The sequence below is a fragment of the Arachis hypogaea genome, chromosome 1, assembly GCF_003086295.3.
Source record: "Arachis hypogaea cultivar Tifrunner chromosome 1, arahy.Tifrunner.gnm2.J5K5, whole genome shotgun sequence".
NCBI classification, from domain to species: Eukaryota; Viridiplantae; Streptophyta; class Magnoliopsida; order Fabales; family Fabaceae; genus Arachis; species Arachis hypogaea.
The window spans coordinates 2,895,438-2,918,067 of NC_092036.1; the positions used below are offsets into that span (position 1 = coordinate 2,895,438).

Here is a 22,630-nt window from a genome sequence, read left to right on the forward strand (position 1 = left end):
ATTTTTCAATTAGGTCTCACTTGGATGTGTTCGATTTTAATATTATACCCACTATTTGTGTTTAGATTCAATTATGTCCCTAAAAAAGTGAATTATGTAAATGTTGTAGGAATTAGTTTCAACTTTTGAAAAGATATTTTTGGGAGTGGATCATCGATTTTATTTCAAATATTTGTATTCTAACTTCAAAAAGATATTTTTAAAACTCAAACTAAAGCGTTCATGATGTGTAATTGACGGCAAGATAACATTAAATCATAGGATTATTTAAACGTCAGGACACAAATAGAATTTACCCGACAAACATACTTTATTCAAAATAAAATTAATAGACACAACTCACAAATATATATAATCCAGAGTTCCATACAGGAAAGGCCGAAAATAAGTTCCCGCAGTTGATTGCCATCCTAATAAATCGAAAATTAAACCCATTCTCGATCCAAACAAAACCATCTCTTCTAATTTCTAAATTCTAGTTAATCTTCCTCCACCACCGTCGATCACCTCCCCGGTGGCCATGGCGGATAGCACCACCAACATCACCGATGCCGATAATTCTTCTTCCAAGAAGGAACCGCTCCTGGACCGGAGGAAACAATACAACCGCTGCGTCTCCAACGTGAACGACGAGTTCCGCACGTTCCGCTCCTACCTCCGGTGGATGTGCATGGACCAGTCCAACAAATTCACGGCGGCGCTGTCGTGGCTGGTGTTCCTCCTCTTCACGGTGGCCGTACCCGCCGTGTCACACTTCCTCCTGTCCTGCCCTTCCTGTGACTCCCACCACTCCCGCCCTTACGACAGCGTCGTGCAGGTGTCACTGAGCGGCATGGCGGCAGTTTCGTTCCTCTGCCTCACCGGGTTCGTTAAACAGTACGGACTCAGAAGGTTCCTTTTCTTTGATAAGCTCCGCGATGAGAGCGAAACCGTTAGGAATAACTACATGTTCGAACTCAACGTACGTCTCTCTCCCTCTCTCTTTTACTTTGCATTTTTTTTTTAAAAAGAGCTCAACACAATAAAACAGAGCATTTTTCATCCGTTTCAAATTGATCTGTCTTTTTTTCATTCATTCATTCATTCACTTTCTTTCTCTAATTAGCGTGTTTATGTCTGTTTAGACATTAATCCAATTAGAAGATAATTGCAGTTAAGACTCTTCTACTCTGAGAGCACCTAAGAATAACTTCTCTAACACGAGTGCTATTTTTAACATTTCTTAGCGTGAGATTCTTGCTACTTTTGCGCTGTAATGTTGCTAAAGTCAGAGAACCATCTAGAAAGGCAGACCCCCATTTATAGTTAGTAGTAATGCAATTTCGTAAATCTTTTTGTGTATTTTTTATCGTCAATAATATTGGTAAAGGTTTAACTTAGACGGAGATATGATGAAGTGAAGAAAACCATAGCTTTAGTTTAATTTAACTTAAGTTTGAAAGAATATTAGCTAGATTACTACTGTATTACAAAAGGAAACAGCTGGAAATTTCTAAAGCGATTGAAAAAGATTGAGATAGCTCAGAGTAGAAACCTTAATCCGTAATTCTCTGTATCTTGTTTTGACTTTGTAGTAGTATAATCATTTGTTTTTGTAGAATGTTGCATATTTGTCAACTTTGTAGTTGTTATAATGAGTAAGAGCACGCTTTAAAGACTCTCACTTTGTCATTTAAGTATTAGATGATGAAACCTCCGGGAAAAATAAACAACACAAAGGAAAACACCTATGGAGACTATAAATTTGGTGAAAAATGTTAAATTTTTATAAAAAATATATTTAATGCATATTTTAAAAATGTTTATATTTTTCTTTATTTTATAAATAATCATTTATAAATATATTTTAAATATAAATGTATAAATGAACAATTATGAACAATTTTAAAGGACGTATTATTACATACAATCCTTTTTTACGATTAATTTTAGTGATTAGTTTTAACGTACAAATAATATTTTGTTTGAAATATTGATCACCGCATTTACTGGAGAAGATACAGATGTCCTCATCATTATCAAAAATTCAAGAGAATAATCCATAGTGGTTCTTACTGTTCATTTATTCAAACTAGAAACATGCTATGAAGAACTAAGCATATGTTCTCTAATAATTTAAATAAACATTATTCTGATGAATTACGTACATATTCTCTAGCACTAATTATAAAAACACTATATGTGTGTGTATGATAGGAGAATTAGGAGAAATTTTAAGTGAGTAATATTTTTCTTATTTTTACCTCATATTTAAATTAAAATTAACTAATTTTCTTAAATTTGTGTTAACAAACACAGAGGTCACTGAAGATCATATCGGTATTTGTTGTGCCGTGCTTCGCTGCGGAGAGTGCATACAAAATATGGTGGTACGCATCAGCATCGTCACAGATACCCTTCTTTGGTAGCGTGTACGTCACCGGTACAGTGTTGTGCATATTAGAACTCTGTTCCTGGCTGTACCGAACCACCGTAATATTTCTCGTGTGCATTCTGTTCCGTCTGATCTGCTATCTCCAGATCCTACGGCTGAAGGACTTTGCCACGGTGTTCCACGTGGACTCGGACGTGGCTACTGTGCTCTTGGAGCACTTGAGGATCAGGAGGCACCTGCGAATCATCAGCCACAGGTACCGCGCGTTCATTATACTCGCTATCGTATTGGTCACTGGAAGCCAGCTCATGTGTCTTCTTGTCACTACCAAAGCCAGAAATCAAGTCAATATCTACAAAGCCGGGGAGCTTGCGGTATGTATGCACTTTTGTTTGTTACCCCTTTTCTTACTCTTTCAGTTTTATTTATTTATGAATAAATTAATTTTTAAGCTCGAAAACAAGAATTTAATTTTTGATAAATAGTTTTATATCTGCGTCTAATTATGTAATAATTATTAAAAATAACTATCTTATAAGTTGATTCATCTAAAAAAATAAATTTAAATAAACACGTATGTAAAATGTTTAATGCTATTAGTGAATTAAAATTAAATTTTAAAAACAATTTACAAGTTACAAATTTAGAATGATAGATAAAGAATTACATGTAATTATTTTTATCTAAAAGTGATAGTTAAAAATTATTAAATAATTTAATATATTTAACTAAATTATTATATAATAATTTGTAACTAAAATTTTTTTTCCCATCAGCAAATTAGTTGTGAATTTGATTCTGGTCTCTTTTATACCAAAATATGCACCTAGGAATATCTTTTGGTAAAATCGTAAAATTACCACCAAAAAATATTTTAGTGTAGACAAAAATGTCTTTAATTTTTATTATCGATAAAAATATTTTTAAATATGATAAAAATGTCCTCTGAATTTTCATTACCTAAGACATTTTAGTTCATATGAGTATATTTTTGCCATATTTTTAATTAATTTAAAAATATTTTCGAATGTATTTTTTATAGTTTATCAGTAAAATTATATTGAAAAGAGTGGTAAACTAATGGATAGTGGTTGAACAAATTTGATTATTTGTACATCTCACAGCTAACGTAAACTTCAACCGTGGGTTATATCTATAGGAGAAAGTTTCTGGTTTCAATTTAATATTGTTGATTAGGTAATCAAAGTTATTTCCAAACTTTTACGGTATGCCTTTTGTTTAATGAGTAGTGTAAGACAAATTAAAAAAAGCAGAATTCTTTAAATTAAATAACCACCAAAGATGAATATAGTTTGGTTTCTTCCTCTACTTTTTAATCTTCCTCGTCCAGACGTCCATCATTCCCTTTCAATTTTATCTTAATTCCTATTATCATTTTTCAAACAAGATTTGGTTTACTATCTTAATTGAATTATTTGATGAATAATCTTAAGGATGCGCACTTGTGGACCCCGATTATTAGCTGTACATACTACATAGTATATAACATTGATTTCATTTGAATTATAAATTATTCTATATATAAGAATAAGTGTTCGTGATCGAGATCATAATAATTTTATTTAAATGAAGACGTGTCCGTTATTTTGTGCAATTGTGTTGCCTCCATGTTCCTTTTATTCGTAGTGCTAGATCTTGTTCTTCATGATTGTCCATTACAAAACTGGGAAAAATAACAAATGATGACAACACTAAAATAAACAGGGGTAAAATATTTTATGATATTTTCTTTTTAGGTAGATTTATTATTTTTCGTAGAGGAAGTATAGAGAGCCAACAAAATATTTGTATAATGTGTACACTGGAAGTTTAGGAATGTCCGATTCAATATTAAAAATATAATCATTAGTGTTACTTTTTTCCATCAGCTGACATGATATGAGAGTTTTAAATCCGAATGATCAAGAGTTTGATCTTTGATAAACTCTAAAATCAACTTAAACTTTTGACATGAGATGTTTATTATCCCTAATATTTAGATAATAAATTAGTATTACATTTTTTTTATTTTAATGGCGCAGTTGTGTTCCGTTACACTTCTTTCTGCATTGTGCATATTGTTACGTAGTGCAACAAAGATCACACATAGAGCACAGGCGATCACAGGGCTGGCTGCCAAGTGGCATGTTTGTGCGACGTTGGATTCGTTCGACGGAGCAGGCGCCGGTGATGGACTAGTGGCAGCGGCTGAGAATTCCACAGAGAGAATCTTCCCTCACGTTGGTACGGATGGAGATTCATCAGATACTGATGATGGTGGTGACGAAGAAGATGACATTAATTCTACCAAGTTAATCCCGTCTTATGCTTACAGCACTATTTCATATCAAAAGAGACAAGCCCTTGGTATGTTCTCTTAATCTCTTTGCTATATATTGCACTGCCCCTTTTTACAACAGTTTAATTTGCATATTGTTATAATAATTCAGTACATAGATTATTAACTATTACATATTGTTAGGAGTAGTATAAAATTTAATGTTTAAATTTCGAACAAATTCCACTCCCCTCTTTTAAAAAATGTTAAAATGATATCTTTATTTATAAAATGTATATTCTTTTTTTTATAATTTTTAAAACACTTCTCTTTAATTCATTTTAAATTTTTTATGTTAATTATAGTTAACTTTAACTATTTTTTAAAAAAAATAAATTATTCTTTTACAAAAATATTTTTTAACAAAAATTTAATTTTTTGCAATTAAATATTTTTTACTAATATATTCTTTAACAAATTTATTTTTTAGTAATTAAATTATATTTTTACCAAAATATTCTTCAAAATATTTTTTAATGATTAAATTATTTTTTATTAAGATACTCTTCAATATTTTTTTAGTTATTAAATTATAGGGTAAAGTACTAAATTGGTCATCTATGTTCGGGCGTAATTCTCTTTAATTTTATAGAAAATATTTTATTTATATTATAAGAAAAATAATAAATAAATGTATTGATACATCAACAGTTGATTTTGTGCCTCTGGAGCTTGTACTTGTTTTTCAAATTATCGATTTTGTTCTCGTACTGTTGTTATGTGGGACATTCCATTAATTGTTTAAGTTTAACCTTATTGTGTGACTAAATTGATGCTAAATGAAACCTTTTTAGATTCAAATGAGACACTTTAAACCTTAAGAACTAAAGCAAAATTACGCCCAAACATAGAGGACCAATTTAGTACTTTACCCTAAATTATAATTTTATCAAACAGTTTTTTAACAATAATTTTTTTTGTATATTTTACTGTTAATCTCATAATATCAAATACATATTATTAAAGATGGTTTTACAAGTTTGATTTAATATTTTTTTATATTTTTCTATTAGTCTCACAGAAAAGAATTTTTTAATTTAATGTTAAAATAATATGTATTGATATCACAATTTAATCACTAAAAAAATAATATTGAAGGGTATCTTAGTAAAAAAATTATTTTAATCATTACAAAATATTTTGAAAGATATTTTGGTAAAAATACAATTTAAACGCTAAAAAAATAATTTGTTAAAAGATATTTTGGTACACAAAATTTAATCACAAAAAATAAAAATTTTTGATAAAGGATATTTTTGTAAAATATAATTTATTTTTTTTTAAAAATAGGTAAAATTGATATTAATTAAAACAAATTTTAAAATAAGCTAAAGAAGATATTTTTTAAAAAATTATAAAGAAGAAACGTGTATATTTTTAAAAAAAATGAGAGAAGAGTGTTATTTTAGTATCTATTAGAGAAAGAGAGTGAAATTTTCTCTTAAATAAATTATTTAATTTGTCCTAGTAGGTTTTTTTTTTTTTACTTTTACTCCTTGTAAAATTAAAAGCTTTTCATTTTGGTTTCCACCATTAGATTGTTTTTTTGTTAAATATTAATATGAGATGTTATTTACATTAATATTTAACATATTACATAAATATAAGCATAGAAAAGATTATGATCTATCATGGATGATTTCTTTATTGAACTTAACTAATCATCAATTAGCAATTCAGATCCAACATAAGTTTATCCTTTAAAAAGAACAGCTCATCGTCCTTTCCCTTATTCTTCAAGCTTGGACCAATTTTTTTTATTGGAACACAGATCTGATCAATAATTAAGCTGTATATATTCTTTATTATGTACCCAACAAATTCTCATATATATAATGTCTCTAAAATCATTTATTGTTTCTTATATTTGTGATGACTAGTCATGAATAATAATATAATAATGTTGGTTATTTTTGCAGTGAATTATTTTGAGAACAATGGAGCAGGGATTACGATGTTCGGAGTGATGTTAGATAGGGGAACGCTTAACACCATATTCGGTATTGAGATGTCGCTGGTTCTTTGGTTGCTTGGCAAAACCATTTTTCTCTAACTCACTTTAATTGCTAAATAAAATAATAAGAAAATGAGTTGTTTATTTATACTTCATGAATAACCTACTTTCTTTGCTCTGCTTCTCCTCTCGCTGGCGGCTACAAATTGGAAGAGATTATTTCTATAGGTTTCAAATTTTGATGTGAAATCTTTTTTTTATTATTTAAATGTTTTCTTTCATGTTTTCCGAGTATTATTCTCTCTATCCACGACTTCTTGTAATTATATGTTCCTCTATTAAATTTTTATTTATTTAAATTTTTCATGTTTTCTTTTTTTTTTTTTAAATAAATAAAAGGCAAGACAAGATGGTGGTGTGAAGTGTGATAATGGATGTGAGATGGGGAAGGGATTGTGATGGTTGATAATGTTAAAATATTTTAAGAAGAAAACTTACTATTTGATTACTAAAGGCCTAAATGCAAGAACTCCAATTATACATGTTTCTAACTCAACGCTACAGATAGGGTCGTGTACATGTTTAGGCCTAACTTAATTCGACCTACTCGAACCCTTTATATGTTATAGTATGTAGTTAAAAATTAGTATATATCAATGGTGGATCAAACCCACATCTCCTCCCTCTAATAATTTCATCAAACCACTTAACACCAACCACTTTAATTGATACTATAACACTTCTTTTATTTCACAAATATTACTTGAGATAAATAATACATAGATTTTATTAGAAATTTGTTGCTTTTAATATAAACTTAATTTTGTATTTTCTATTTTATTAGTATATTTATGTAACATAAAATAATTAAAGTGTTTGATTGGAAAAAAAAAAGGATTTTGTTACGATAGAATCGAATAAAAACTTTATGTCCTAAATAGTGTTAGAATTAAAAGATTCTCAAATCACAAATAGAATATAATTGAGTTTTAAAAATATTTTAAACTTGTGGATAGAATTAGAATGGAGACTGAATTAGAATTTATTCATTGTGAGACCCTTACATCTATTCAGATTTTGTTCAGCTAAGTGATCTAACTGACACAACTAAGTGATCTAATTCCCTAAACAAACAACATCGACCTCTATCCTCGGTTGTGTTTTTTGAGTCACGATGTTAAAAGAGGGAAGAAAAATTGGCTTGAAAAATAAATTACCCTCCACTTCACTCTTCAAGTCCATCTCTTTTCTTAACCTTGCTTTTTAAGACTCCACCTCACAAACTTACCCATAACCACAAACACCAGGAGGCTTTGACAACTTTACCCATTAACTATAGCAAAAAGTTTTCCTTTCTTAACAGCATCCAGCTACGGAGGCTTTTATTTTATAATCTTTTTAGATAAAAGAAGACCTACTGCAATCAAAAGAACTCAGAACTATTGCAAATGTCAAGCCACCAGATAAGTGATCACAACAGTTGCCAAAAACAACATCAAGTTCCATCGCAGTTGAAGATGAATTTGAATCTACATCTTTATCAAGGGGCAATTGTGATCACGTCACCTTTCATTCTCATTTAAAACACGATATTTCAAGTTTCTCACTCCAATATGATACTTGAAATAGTTTAGTTACATGTTACCTCCTAATCAAGTAAGCGGATCAAGATTACAAAATGGATCAACGGAATGAACAACAAAGAAGCTCCATCTGATGCAGTACAAGAAGGGTAAAAAGTCTTGCCATTAAGAATAACAGGAGTCCTTGAGGAACAAACATAAATTTCGTTGGCAAGCATGACAGATATGTGAGGACCAATACATTTATGCCACTGCTAACTTTATGAATTGCAAATAAAACATAGCACATGTAGTAATGCTTACAAATGCACGTCTAAAATTTAACACAACAGTCATAATTTACACTACTGCCAGGACAAAATTCCAAAATTCTTATGAAATGTCTCATTATATACCTGAATCATATCCTTCTAACTCATCAAAGGAGATAAGCTCACACTAATCAACTTCATTCTTGCAAGCACAAATTATCAAATGGAATTCAAGGAAGGGATTATCAAGCACAATTACTTAACTGTATAATATGCAAAGGAACAAGATGTCAATGATATTCCAAAATGAAAAAGTCTCCATAATTCTATATTGATGATTTTAAGGCTCTACCGTTGTCACCTGTTGCCATTCCCCATCTACTGCTTCTTTCCATAATGTCACATTGTTATTACCATCAGCCACAGCCAAAATATTTCCAGTCAACGACCATGAAACCCTCCAAACCGGTGTCTTAAAATCGGACAAGATCTTGCCTTCCCACTGATCTCCCTCCTTGCCCACAGTCCACATAATCACTTTTCCATCCTGGGATGCACTCGCAATAGTAGATTTAGGAAGTCCCAAATTAGGTGCCCAAGCAACATCTCGAACCCAATCTGTATGCATCTGAAGAGCCGGGAAGCAGTCCATCTTCCAAAGTCCGTTGTTGAGCTTCCATACCTTCACAGTATTGTCACAACCACCAGAACACAGCTTCTGTACAGGATCAAGCAACCCGGCACCAACAAGTGCACCTGGTGCCGTTGACGGTGCCCATGACACAGAAGTTACACCAACTGGATGAGCTTGGTCAATCCTCGAGGTGTCCCATCCACCATCTGCTCTTGCTGTAAAAACAGATATATTACCATCAGATGAACCACAAGCCAAACACAGACCCAACTCATGAGGTGCCCATGCGACCGAATTTACCGATGACTTGTGGTCATCGAAGACATGAGCTTGAGTCCATTCATTCGGGTTACCCTCCTTCCAAATAATGACACGCCCATCATAGGAACATGAAGCAAGTAAAGAGCCGAATTTTGGGTGGGCCCATACCACCTGCCATACAGGACCCTGGTGACCAGCCAAAGTTGCTAAATGCTGAGAGGCCGAGTTGCTAACCCCAATTATCTTAATTGTGTGATCAGATGAGGCTGTAGCGAGCCTCTTACCGTAGTAATCCATTGCAACATCATGGACTGTGTCTTGATGACCCGTTTCAACCTTCTGGGCAGGCATGTTTCTGGTATCAAGACACAAAAAAAAAAGTTGAGTAAATAATTTGCCCATGAAACTAAACTAAAACTAATTCTATTTAACTTGCCACCCCGCAATGTGCCTGTTTGATTTCAATGTTGTTTCTATCTTTTTGTTTTTGTCATCAACAATATTAAGCACACTACAGCGTAAAGCCAACATACATCAAACAAACCATACATATAAGATTCAACACAATGTACATAAATATTATGTACAAGTTTATCCAAGCAACTATTCATGCTTCAAATATCAATTTACTTTGCATCACTAACCCCTCAACAAAAACATAATAGCTAATTACCACAACCCACAAAAAAAGAACAGAACAGAATAACTGTTATGACAGCAATCAACACAATGCAACAAGGGTTTAGATTTGGCATAAAATTGAAACAACAAGTGAGAGAGAATTTCGTGTCAGGGCTTATGGAAAGGGGATCACAGGATCGCAGGCAATTAGCAAACGTAGACAAATCGAACAAAGTGGGGGCGGGATTACAAAAACGAGCAAGAAAAACATCAAACCAAATCCGAGAAAAAAAAAAGGACGGATCTTCGATACAATGCAAAGAAAACATAAAATGGAGACGAAATCTGAAGATCTAGGTTCGAATTTCAACCGATCTACTATTCCCTAAAAAACAGAGAGAAAAGGTACCTGTTAAGTAGAAGAGAGGGAGAAGGAGGGGGTGGCGGTGGCCGGAGCAGCCGTTGAGGGCGGCGTGAATTTCAATTAGCGAGAAGTGTGAGATGAAACGAGATCCAATTTGAGAAAAGAGAAGATGAAACAGGGTGGATTTTAACCCGCGTACAGTCTGACACACTCTAATATGGGTTTTCAGGTTTATCATGAAATTGCGTTTTGACCCCTAAAAGATTTAGGTTTTGAAAAAGGCACCAAATAGTGTTTCCAAAGGTGGTATAGGATTTAATAAATTGTTGGACTTTTTTTTTTGTCCACGGTATTCTCCAACCCGACAGCCACAGGTCAATGACTAATCCATCGCAGATCTGAATTCCATTTGAAGGTCTGTCTTGTGCATGCAGCAACCCATTGGCCAGCGGCAGACTCTTAAATGAAGCTCCGATCCACGACAGATTAGTCTTTGACCTGTCGGGTTGGGGGATATCGTGGACAACAAAAAAATCGATCGGTTCGGTTCGGTTTTCGATTGGCTCGATAGAAACCGAACCGAACATATGCATCCATTTCAATATTTTAACCATTTTAATTTTTAACCTAACAACAAAAATCTCCAACCCCTAACCATTTCAATGTTTTACTCATTAGAAATTAAAAATCGAAAAAATCGACCGAACCAAACCGCTGTTGGTTCGAATTGGTTGTTGTAAAAACAGCAAACCGAACGATTGTTTGTCTGTAAGAACCGAACATATCGATTCGATTGATTTTTACTCCAAAACCATACCAAATCAAACCGATAACACCCTTATATATCACATATCGACCCTAACACTGTGTTTGGATCCATAGAAATGAGAAGGAAAGAAAATGCATCGAGAGAAAATTGATGGAAAATGAAGTTTTTCTTTGATTGGAAGAGCATAGAAAATGGATAGAAAAGGAAAACAATGGCGTGGAGCCCACATTTAAGTTTTCTTTCCAAACCTGCAAGAAAACCGCCGAAAGTTCTAAAATAAACGTAAAATTACTAATATGCCTATAGTTATAATATAAAGCAAAATTTATAACATTTAATTGAAAATAAAAAAGATCAATTTAAAAAAATATTATTATTAACAATGATAATACATTAAAATTTTAAAATACAATTAGGATCACTTTTTTATTAAATTTTTTTAAATATTTTAATATATTATAATTTACATATAATATAAATAAGGGTATTAATGTAATTTTATTTGGTTATAATTTTCTTCCTCTTTATTTTTTCTTCTATTCAAATTAAAAAAAATTTCTATTTTTTTTTCATTCATTTTCTTTTCATCCAAATAATATAAAAAAACTAACTTTTTTTCTCATTTTCTTTCCTTTTATTTTTTTTCTTTCCATTTTCTTTCCTCACATTTTTTATCTTACATCCAAACAAAGTGTAAAAGTAACATAAAAAAATATAATTACTAAAAGACCAAATAGACCTGTCTAAAGGTCAGAATTACCACAACAATACACTTGTCGACTTTTTGGACTGACACGAACACAGACCGTACGAAGCGTTCCATTAGCCTCAAATTCGACGGGCGCGGGCTAAAATCCACCATGAAACAGAAAGGAAGAAAGAAAACGTGCGAAACTCTTGTCGTTTTCATATTATTTTTCATTTTTTTGAATTTGTTGGGCTCTTTCTCTTTTTGTAATTTTGGGGCTTTATCTTTTCCATAATAAGTAACTATTTTGGGCTGCTGCGTTTTACAACGTTTTCAATTAAATATTTGTAGATAGAGTTTAATTTTAATGAATTGATAGTGTAAAATATTTTACATAGTCGTACAATTACAACTGTTTTTTGGAATAATTATTTATACGATAAATATAAAAAGTAGTTATTTTTACTAATGTAATATTATGTAATTAAATACATGTGTAATACAATTTTACACTGACAATACATTAAAATTAAATTTTTGTAGATAAGGCTTGATATAAATGGTAGATTTATTCGCCTCGATAAAACTGCAACATGGTTCGAAACATGGGTTTAACCCACGTGGTAAAGTATAAGAACCAATATAGTTGTTTGTGTGAATGGGTGTATGAATTTGTGAATACAATTACTTAGTCTATTTTCACTCTATAGTGGTGAGAGAAAATTTCTTTCAACTAGAGACTATGGTAGAACTTTAGGTTCTTCCTTTAGGTATATTATCATAGCCAAATCTAAAAAAAGGCACAAACAAAGAATACGGTTCACAATATATTTTAATCTTCTTCTACTGCCATATCATTTGACTTTGTCCTTTAAACCTAGAATAATGCATTGCAAATTTTATTTTCTAATGTGCACATAATAGATTTGGAGCATGAATATACAGTAAATATGTGGTGTTAATATTTTAATTTCTTTAAATACCAATAATTCAAGTACTTTTAACCGCAACATGTTTAATCTTGTTCACTCTTATTCTTGTTCTTGACCTAATTTAGGAACTTACAATTCATTAACCACTAAAAAAGATGGAACTAGAGTGTTTCGATAGCTAAAATTGGTGACCTAAATTTTGTCTTATATAGATCCTCTTCATCAAAGAACAAATAAATAAATTAACTGTTATTAACTGCTAATAAAGTTAATCAAAAGATATTTACTCAATAATCAATAATACTACACAGATTAATTTCTATTTAATGAATTGGATTACAAATAGGATAAAAAAACTTTCTATAATTCTCCCTACTTATTGGTCTAACATTGGTGACTGACCTCTAAGGTTGTCAATGATATATCGGCTTCTAAATACCTATCATGTTCAAATAGTTAAGACAAATTACATTAATCATAACCTAGGTCTTCATTAACTATCATCATATGCTTATTAGATTTAATTAGACCTAATTAAATTTTTAATGGCTACGTATTTAATGTTGATATGCTTATTTTGACTATACTAATTTTATTATTCTTATCCATAAATACAACGTCTAAATATCACAATATATTTTCAGAATTTAATGATTTAGAATTTAATATTTTATGTTTTTGGTCTCTTAAAGATACCTTAAAACTTTTTTTAAAACTTTTCAATAAAAATACATAGATTACTTTGATATCTTTTTAATATGTCAACAACAAAAGTCATGCAACATAAAAAAAAATATTTTATATCTATTTTTTTTAAGTTTATTTTTGAGATATGATTCTAAGTAGAACTTATCACTTTTTACCGTATGTGCAATACGGGTGAACAACTTTGCATTATAAATTTTTCAAATACATTATTAATGTAGACTTTTTGAGACATATCTTTATAGTTATCAGATAAATCTTTATTCCAATGACATAAAGTAAAATGTATCACCTATATTTTTTCATATCACAATGCCTAAAAGAAATTATTTCACCTCATTTAACAACCACGTATTCTTTATTGCAAGTAAAATATCATATACATATAAAATAAGAAATATAATTTTATTCTCAAGATAATATATATATTAATAAAAAATATTTTCATGAAATCAAATGAATACCTTATATAAAGTGGCCCAGATAGATTATGCATATATTTTAGTAAATTATTAAATAAATACAATAACCACCCATTTGGAATTCTTTTTTTTTTTTGTGAATAAAATGAACTCATGGGAAAAATTATGACTGAGTGAATTGGATTGAAGTTCAATTTAGGCAAGGACTTTTGTTTTACATTATGATGATAATGAGTCATCACATATATACTAATTCTGACTATGCCTTCTTTTCACCAATGACCAATTTTAAGAAAACACCACTAATTTCTTATTTTATCTTTTTTGTTACTGAGAATTCAAATTAACTCATGCGCTATATCCGAAATCAATATAAATGATAAAAGCAACAATTTTCAATAATCTTTTCCAACAAGAACACAATGCCAAAATAATGGAATCCAGGATCCTTGTCTGGTGACAAAACCTCTCAAACCTTCATTCCTTGCATTTAGTCTTCACCAAAAAATATTAAAAATTAAATATTTAAATTCACATCATGGATCTTGCCATTGTCCCATTTGATTCATTCCCCAAAGATCAACAAATGCTTTATCAAGAGTGGTTCAACTATGCAGATTCAGGTTTCATTCTTTGAATTATAATTTTATATATCCTTTTATGTTATTTCTATTTCATTAATTGAAAATATTTGGTGGGTTTGGTATTAACCCTTAATTTTGTGAAGTATTTAATTAATTAATAAGTACTTGTTTTTTTCAATTCCAAATGCTCTTGAACAATTAATTAACCACATAAATGGTATCATTTTTCAGATGGTGATGGCCGCTTTACAGGGAGTGATGCCACCAAATTTTTTGCCATGTCTAACTTGTCACGACAAGATCTTAGGCAGGTTTGTATTTTATTTATTTCAATTTTATAAGAATAATGTCTTTGTAGATTGTTAATTTCAATCATAATGGTTAGCTAGGAGGATTTTTCATTTCTTTGAAAGTGTCTTGTAGAACAAACATTATAATATGTTTATCTTGAATTTCCAATAATATTTTGATTGAAATATTATTAATTATTAATTATCATTTCTGAATTCTTTTTTTTTTCTGGTGCAAAATTAGGTTTGGGCTATTGCAGATACCAAGAGACAAGGATATCTGGATTTCCAAGAATTTGTTATTGCTATGCAGGTAATTAAACACATAGACACACACAAATACAAAAGAAAAAGTTAAAATTTTCATTTTAAAGATTAGGATAAAATACTAAATTTGTCTCCTATATTTGGGTGTAATTTTATTTTGGTCTTTAAGGTTTAAAATGTTCTATTTGAATCCAAAAAAGTTGCATTTAGTTTTAATGTAGTCCCACCGTGAGGTCAAAGTTAAATAATTAACAAAATATCCTACATGACAGTAGTACAAGAACAAAGTCGATAATTTAGAAAACAAATAAAAGCTCCAGAGGCACAAAATCAATTGTGGATATATCAATATATTTATTTATCATTTTTCTTACAATTTAAATAAAATATTTTCTATAAAACTAAAGAGAATGATAAATAAATATATTGATGCATCCACGATTGATTTTGTGCCTTTGGAACTTGTATTTGATCTCCAGATTATCGACCTTATTCTTGTACTACTATCATGTATGACATTCTATTAATTAATTAACTTTGATCTCACGGTAGAACTACATTGAAACTGAATGAATTTTTTTTATATTCAAATAGGACATTTTAAACTTTAAGAACCAAAACAGGATTACACCCAAACACGTAGGGGACCAATTTAGTACTTTATCCTAAAGATTAATCAATGCTAATAAATTTTTAGGTCTAACTTAGTTATTTTAATTTGATTCTAGCTAATGTCAGCAGCCCAATCTGGGGAACCAATTACACATGACTTGATCTCTAGTGATTGTAAGTTTAGTCTTTTATTATTGTTGATTAAATAACTTTAAAATTCCCAACAATTAAATATTTTGCAATGCACATTTTGTTCATGTTATCTACTTGAGTTAATTTTGAGGATATATTGATATATTGTTAATTAAGAGAAGCTTAACTTTTGTTTTAGGTCATTATTTGAAAAACCTAAAACCTCCCAAAATGGAAGGTTTAGATAAATTGCTAGCAGTAAGTATTTACTTTTCAATCTTTATTTAATCATGTCAAGCTATTATGTTTATTTGGTAGCAAAAGTATCAACACTTGGGGTTTTGTTGTGTAGAAAAAAAGGAATAAACACAAAGAAAATGATACAATTAGTAATGGTATGTAATGTACTTCTCATGTTGTTGGAAAAAAAAATTTTTTTTTTAAAGAAAGGTTTTCACTAATTGGTAGTAATTAATGCAGTTCCTCCCTCTCCCTCTCCATCAATATCAAGTAAATGGTTTGCATCAAAGTCGTCACAAAAGGTAGATATATCTTGTTATTCTTGTATATTAGTTTAAGGTGTGCATTATTATCCTTATCTATTAATTAAGAGGTAAAATGATGTATATATGTTCTACATTTTAAATTATGACTAATTATAACCTAAATAATTTTCTTGCAAAATTAGTTTAGAGGTATGTTTATGTGATGAGTTCCCATGATTTTTGAAAAAAAAAATGGAAAATACAAAGAACAATTCTCTAAGGTTCTTTTAAATTGAACTCACCCCATTCTTGACTTAAGAAATACACCAAATAACCTTCAGGAATTTAGGTACAATATTATTATGATTTAATTATTTTATTGATCCTTATAGTTTTATTAAATTTACAATTAGGTCTTTGTATCTTTTTCTTTTTAATTGAGTCTCTATATTGGTTTTAATTTTATAAGTAGATCTTTTATAGTATAAAAAATGTTAAAGTTACCTGAATATTTTTTCGTAAATGAAAGGTATTCAATTATTCATAATTAAAAACCTAATTAAATCTTTGACCATATGTATTTTGAGAGAAATATTCTGTTAATTTTAACATTTTTAATATGAAAATGACCTAATTACAAAATTAAAAGCATTGTAAAAACTCAATTAATATATATAAAAAAGGACCTGATTGCTGATTGAAAATTTGTTATTAATTTTTAGTTAGATAGCCAAATGTATATAGAAATTTGACTAAGTGTTTGTGATTTTAGATACCTGCTTCGGCCGTGACATCAATTATTGATGGTTTGAAGAAACTGTATATACAAAAGTTGAGGCCTTTAGAAGCCATTTACCGCTTTAATGATTTTGTTTCTCCTTTATTGGTTAGTACTGCACCTTTTTTGTTTATAGAATTCGTCTTATTTCATGTATTAAGAGTTTTATTAACCAATTCTCTGACTCTAATATATTGTTAATAAATTATAGTGTACAGCAAATCTGATTTTCGACGAATTTTAGGTCAAATGCTTTGATTTGCAATAAATTTTTAATCGCCAGAAGTCTTTAAAAATTATTTTGATTAAATAAATTAATTATTTTATTGTTTTTAATTAAATTTTTAACATATATATATATATATATATTAGACAAATAAATTTTGATAAATTTTGTTATAAGATAATTAAGTCTCTAAAAAAATATTATTATAAAATAAATTATTTTATCTTTCAGAATACTGAATAGACCAATTTTTTTGATTGGAAGCAAATTTTGAAGATTTTTAAAGAATAATTTTTTTTAGAAAATAAAATATCTTATATAAAATTTTAAGAGGTCAATTTGAATGTTTAATCTAAACTCTATAATGAAAGCTTTTGAAGATGTCAATGCATTGAATGTATATTGATAACTTAAATTTCAGATCTTATTGAAAAATATTTTAAGAGCATTAAAGATACTATAAAAAGATAGAAAATTTTAATAAGATAAAGCAGGGTTTTATTTGATTTGAAAAAAGGTTTTTACTTTAACTTTAATTTTTAGTATTTTCTATTTTTAAAATTTCATAAAAAATAGTAAATATAAAAAAATAATAAAATCTCAATTTTTATTTTTATTTTTTCTTTGATAAAATATTAAAAAGAAAAAATATTGAAAATATAAATCAAACAAAGTCTAAACTAAATCCTTCAAATAAAAAATATAGAGAAAGATACCTAGCTAATTGTTACTCCAATAATATTTGTATATACTGCAGACAAATAGTGACTTTGATGCCAAACCTATGGTTCTACTTTTGGGTCAATACTCAACTGGCAAAACAACATTTATCAAACATATGCTAAATACTAATTATCCAGGCAAGTAGTTCTCTACTCTCAATATATATATATATATATATATATATATATATATATATGCTAAAATTTATCATAACAACATGCTAATATTTTCACATGCATTTTTGTAGGAGCTCACATTGGACCTGAACCTACAACAGATAGGTTTGTTGTTGTTATGGTATGTACTCACCTCTTATATTAACGTCTACTAGGTTTAATTACTCTATTGGTTTCTATAATTTTAAAAAATTTTTAATTAGGTCTATATACTTTTTTCCTTTTAATTTGGTTCTTGCACTAAATTTTTTTTCAATTAGATCCATCTTCATAGTAATTAGTTTAATTGAATAGAGACCCAATTAAAAAAAAATTGGTGCAGAAACCCAAATAAAATAAAAAAAATATAAGGACCAATAAAAAAAATTTGGTGCAAAGACTCAATTAAAAGAAAAAAAATATAGAGACTTAATTAAAAATTTTGTAAAACTATAAAGACCAACATAATAATTAAACATATCTACTTTTACTGAGTTTCAATATAATTAATCTTCAAACATTTTATCATTTTTTATTTTCTTACCAAGATTAATTACTTCTAAGTTGTAAGGTTATTAAAGGTAGTTGAAATTTGGTGACAAAACCTAATTCATTTTTTTAATTACTTTTTAAAATTTTCATATTTTCAAAAAATAATATATTTAAATATTAATAGAATAAATTGGTCAGGCTGGACCAGATGAAAGAAGCATTCCTGGGAATACAATTGCTGTTCACGCAGACATGCCATTTAGTGGTCTATCAAGTTTTGGTTCAGCATTTTTGTCAAAATTTGAGTGCTCTCAAATGCCTCATCCTGTAAGTATAATAATTAATAATAATGAGATTATTTAATTTCTTGGTACTATTTGAAAGCAACTAATTAATTATTATTATTTTGATTATGCAATAAAAAAGCTACTAGAGGAAATTACATTTGTAGATAGCCCTGGAGTTCTATCTGGAGAAAAACAAAGGACACAAAGAGCATATGATTTTACTGGAGTAACATCATGGTTTGCTGCTAAATGTGATTTAATACTGCTTCTATTTGATCCTCATAAGCTTGATGTTAGTGATGAATTCAAGCGTGTCATTTCATCCCTACGTGGTCATGATGACAAGATTCGAGTCGTTCTAAATAAGGCACACCAAGTTGATACTCAACAAGTAAATTAAAACAACTTATTTTATTTAATATTCATTAATTGTTGCAGTAATTAATAAATATTAAATAAAACAGGCTAAATTGTTTTTGTTATAACCATGTATGTGTTGTAGTTAATGAGGATTTATGGAGCACTAATGTGGTCACTTGGGAAGGTTCTAAATACTCCGGAGGTTATGCGTGTCTATATTGGGTACCATCATGTCTTTTATCTTATCTATTTGGTAAAAACTCAGGTGCAGTCGATTTCACGTGAAGTTGATAGCTGAGAGTCGTTAGATGAAAATTTAGTCAAATCAGTCAAATCATCTAACAGCTCTCAGTTATAAACTTCACGTGAAGTCGACTGCACCTGAGTTTTCACCTATCCATTTATATCTTTATTCGTATCGAAAATATTTGATAATAAAAAATTTAATTTATTTTTGTAGCTCCTTCAATGACAAGCCAATAGATTATGCAGACAATGGGCCTCTTGGTGGTGAACTTTTTGAGAAGGAACAAGATGACCTTCTTTTAGATCTAAAAGATATACCAAGAAAAGCTTGTGATAGAAAAGTGAGTTTTTTTTTATATATTTTGCCTAAAATTTAATTTTGGAGAGAAGTATAAAAAGGAATTAGTTTCAATATATATATGTTTAAATTAATTGGTGAACTATTTTATGAACTAGTTTATAATTCATCCTATTAATTTGAGAGTACTTTTATGCATACTAAATTTGTGTATGTTATGTATGTAGATCAACGAATTCGTGAAACGAGCTCGAGCTGCTAAGATACATGCTTACATTATTAGTCATCTTAAAAAGCAAATGCCTTCAATAATGGGCAAAACTAAAGCACAAGAAAAACTCATTGCAAATTTGGAAGGAGAATTCGCCAAGGTAATATTATAAAATTCCTGTAAAAGTTGTTACTTATGGTAGCGTTTGGCGAAGAGACTGAGACGGAAAGACCGAAACTGAGACTAAGAAACAGAGATTAAAATAAATTTCAATATTCTGTTTGATGCAAAGTGAGAGACAGAAATTGAAACAAGAATGAAATTCTAATTTAATTTGTACAAAGGGTAAAATTGAAATTAATTGAAATGAATGTATTTTAGGTATAAAATGTTAAAGATTCAGTCTCCATTTCTAAAAATTTTAGTCCCCTGTGTCTCTACTTTTTGGAGGTACTGAACTACTGAAATTTTGGAAATAGAAACAGAAATTTTAATATCAGTTTCTGAACCAACAAACATGATACTGAGTCTCACTTTCCTAGTCTCTGTCTCAGTACCTCAAAACAAACGCTACCTATGTGTTGGTGGTAATATATATTATAATGTTTGAAGATCTAAAATGTGTGGTAAAATTTGAAAATTGAAATAGGTACAAAGGGAGTTCCATTTACCACCTGGTGACTTTCCAAATGTTGAGGAATTTAGAGAGAAACTGCGTGGCTATAACATCGACAAGTTTGAGAGATTGAGACCAAAATTGATTGACGCTGTGGATGACATGCTAGGTTATGATATTCCTAACCTCTTGAAGACTTTTAGAAACCCCTATGGTTAAGTTTCATGGCAATTTTGGCATTGTAGTATGTTTTTATAAGCACACAAGTGCATGAGTCATGTGATCTTTTTTGTGAATCATCCTAGTGTGTTGTATTAATAATTAATGATATGGCATTGTTTTATGGTTAAGTCTTCGGTGGCCAATGTTGCATATTATACCAATATTGAGAGGTCAATGAGTAAATAAGCGTTGTTCAATTAACGCCTAATTTAAGGTTAATCATATTTGTTTAACAGCGCGCTAATGTCGGTTAAAAACAATTGCTTCAACTCCCAGTCACAAAGTGAAGAGATGTTGAGAAAACAAAGAGTTGAAGAAGTTGAATTAGACCAAGATGGAAGAGATTTGGTGGTATCAAAGGTCTAGGACGAATTGGCTAAAGAATGGAGACAAAAATTCAAATTTCTTCCATCAAAAAAGGTCACAAAGGAAGAAGAGAAATTGGGTGGACTATATTCTAGACGAATTGGGTATCAAATATGAGGAGTTGAGGAGGAAGATCAAATTGAGTTTGTAATGAGGAGCTTCTTCGAAAAACTATTTACATTGAAAGAAACTTTGGAGGTTCAAGAAGCAATTGAGGTTGTAATTGCTAACAAGTAACTTAGAAAGAAAGGAATCAGTAACCTAATTCGATTATTTCTTGGTGACAGAAATTAGGCTTATACGATTAAAGTTTAGGATTTGATGTTAATCAAAAAGCTATCTCACTGTGTTGAACCAAAATTCCATCTTGATCACCCCTACAATGCAAGTCAATACAAGGTAACTCCGAAGTCGCATCATTCGAATTAGGAGGATTGGCAGGCAAATTATTACTAACAAGATGCATTGTTATCAGCAACTGCTTCTTGACTAATCACAAATTCCAAATTCGAAACACTGATAAGTGATCACAGAATCACAGTACCATAACAAAACAGCAGCATAACAACAACAGCAGCTTAACAAGTCACTAATCACAAATTCCACTGAGCAGCATAACAAGTAACAATGATCAAAACCTGATCAGTAACAGACGACAGCATAACAAGTAACACTGAGCAGCATAACAAAGCAACAAGAACAGCAGCATAACAAATTCCAAATTCAAAACACTGAGCAGCATAACAAGTAACAATAACAGCAGCATTACAAAAGACGACGGAAATCACAAATCACAAATTCAACCACAAACCAGTAAATCAACAGAAATCAGTAAATCACAGTTTCACTAACCTTCCACTGACAGCAGGAAGACGACGGCGACACCACGGCGCACCAGCTGGAGGCCTCGACCAGCGATTTCACCTGGGAATGGACGACGTGCCGAGCTAGAAGGGGGAGAAGCCGTGGAGAAGGCGAAGGAAGAGGCCGCGGAGACTCCGACACAGACGGACGGCGGCGGTGGTTCGAAGCTGGATTTTTGGGTTGGGATGTGTCTTTCGAAGGAGGGGATGTTTGGTGGGGTGGGGGTAACTCACGCGAGGTGGGTGGGGGTTTTGTTTTTTTTTTTTTTAAAACAAAATTAAACGGCGTCGTTTTAGATAAACCGGTCGGTTCCCCATCCGACCCAACCAACCGGCTCAGTGTTTTTAATTAATATATATTATATATATTTTTTATAATTTACATCAACAATTAAAATAACTGAAATATTAGTATTTTCGGTACACTTAAAATTTTTTCTAACATTTTAATATGCATGTAAATATAATCAGATATAATCTCTTTAATTATATATTATTATATCAATAGAAATATTTAATTT

At 30.2% G+C, this 22,630-nt stretch overlaps 3 protein-coding genes across 4 annotated transcripts; 2 read left to right on the forward strand and 1 right to left on the reverse strand.

The window, feature by feature from the left end:
- The first annotated feature begins 296 nt into the window (after positions 1-296).
- Positions 297-7,025, forward strand: LOC112790310 (uncharacterized). Its single transcript, XM_025832644.3, has 4 exons — positions 297-961; positions 2,299-2,748; positions 4,417-4,741; positions 6,632-7,025. The coding sequence occupies exons 1-4, from the start codon at positions 521-523 to the stop codon at positions 6,763-6,765; spliced, it is 1,350 nt and encodes a 449-aa protein (XP_025688429.1). The 5' UTR covers positions 297-520; the 3' UTR covers positions 6,766-7,025.
- Positions 7,026-8,383: 1,358 nt separating this feature from the next.
- On the reverse strand, positions 8,384-22,351 carry LOC112790324 (protein transport protein SEC13 homolog B). Of its 2 annotated transcripts, none has more exons than XM_025832666.3 (2): positions 22,099-22,351; positions 8,384-9,750 (listed from the first exon to the last, which is right to left on the reverse strand). In XM_025832666.3, the coding sequence occupies exon 2, from the start codon at positions 9,744-9,746 to the stop codon at positions 8,841-8,843; it is 906 nt and encodes a 301-aa protein (XP_025688451.1). In that variant the 5' UTR covers positions 9,747-9,750; positions 22,099-22,351; the 3' UTR covers positions 8,384-8,840. The 2 variants fall into 2 exon arrangements, with proteins under 2 accessions (XP_025688451.1, XP_025688447.1); XM_025832662.3 differs by lacking the exon at positions 22,099-22,351 and adding an exon at positions 10,426-11,820.
- LOC112790315 (EH domain-containing protein 1) lies at positions 14,250-21,008 on the forward strand. Its single transcript, XM_025832652.3, has 16 exons — positions 14,250-14,519; positions 14,712-14,791; positions 15,015-15,083; positions 15,766-15,823; positions 15,981-16,039; positions 16,134-16,176; positions 16,262-16,323; positions 17,039-17,152; positions 18,028-18,130; positions 18,241-18,290; positions 18,839-18,967; positions 19,067-19,318; positions 19,430-19,509; positions 19,748-19,874; positions 20,059-20,202; positions 20,692-21,008. Exons 1-16 carry the CDS (start codon positions 14,435-14,437, stop codon positions 20,875-20,877), a joined length of 1,641 nt encoding a protein of 546 aa, XP_025688437.1. The 5' UTR covers positions 14,250-14,434; the 3' UTR covers positions 20,878-21,008.
- Positions 22,352-22,630: the final 279 nt, after the last annotated feature.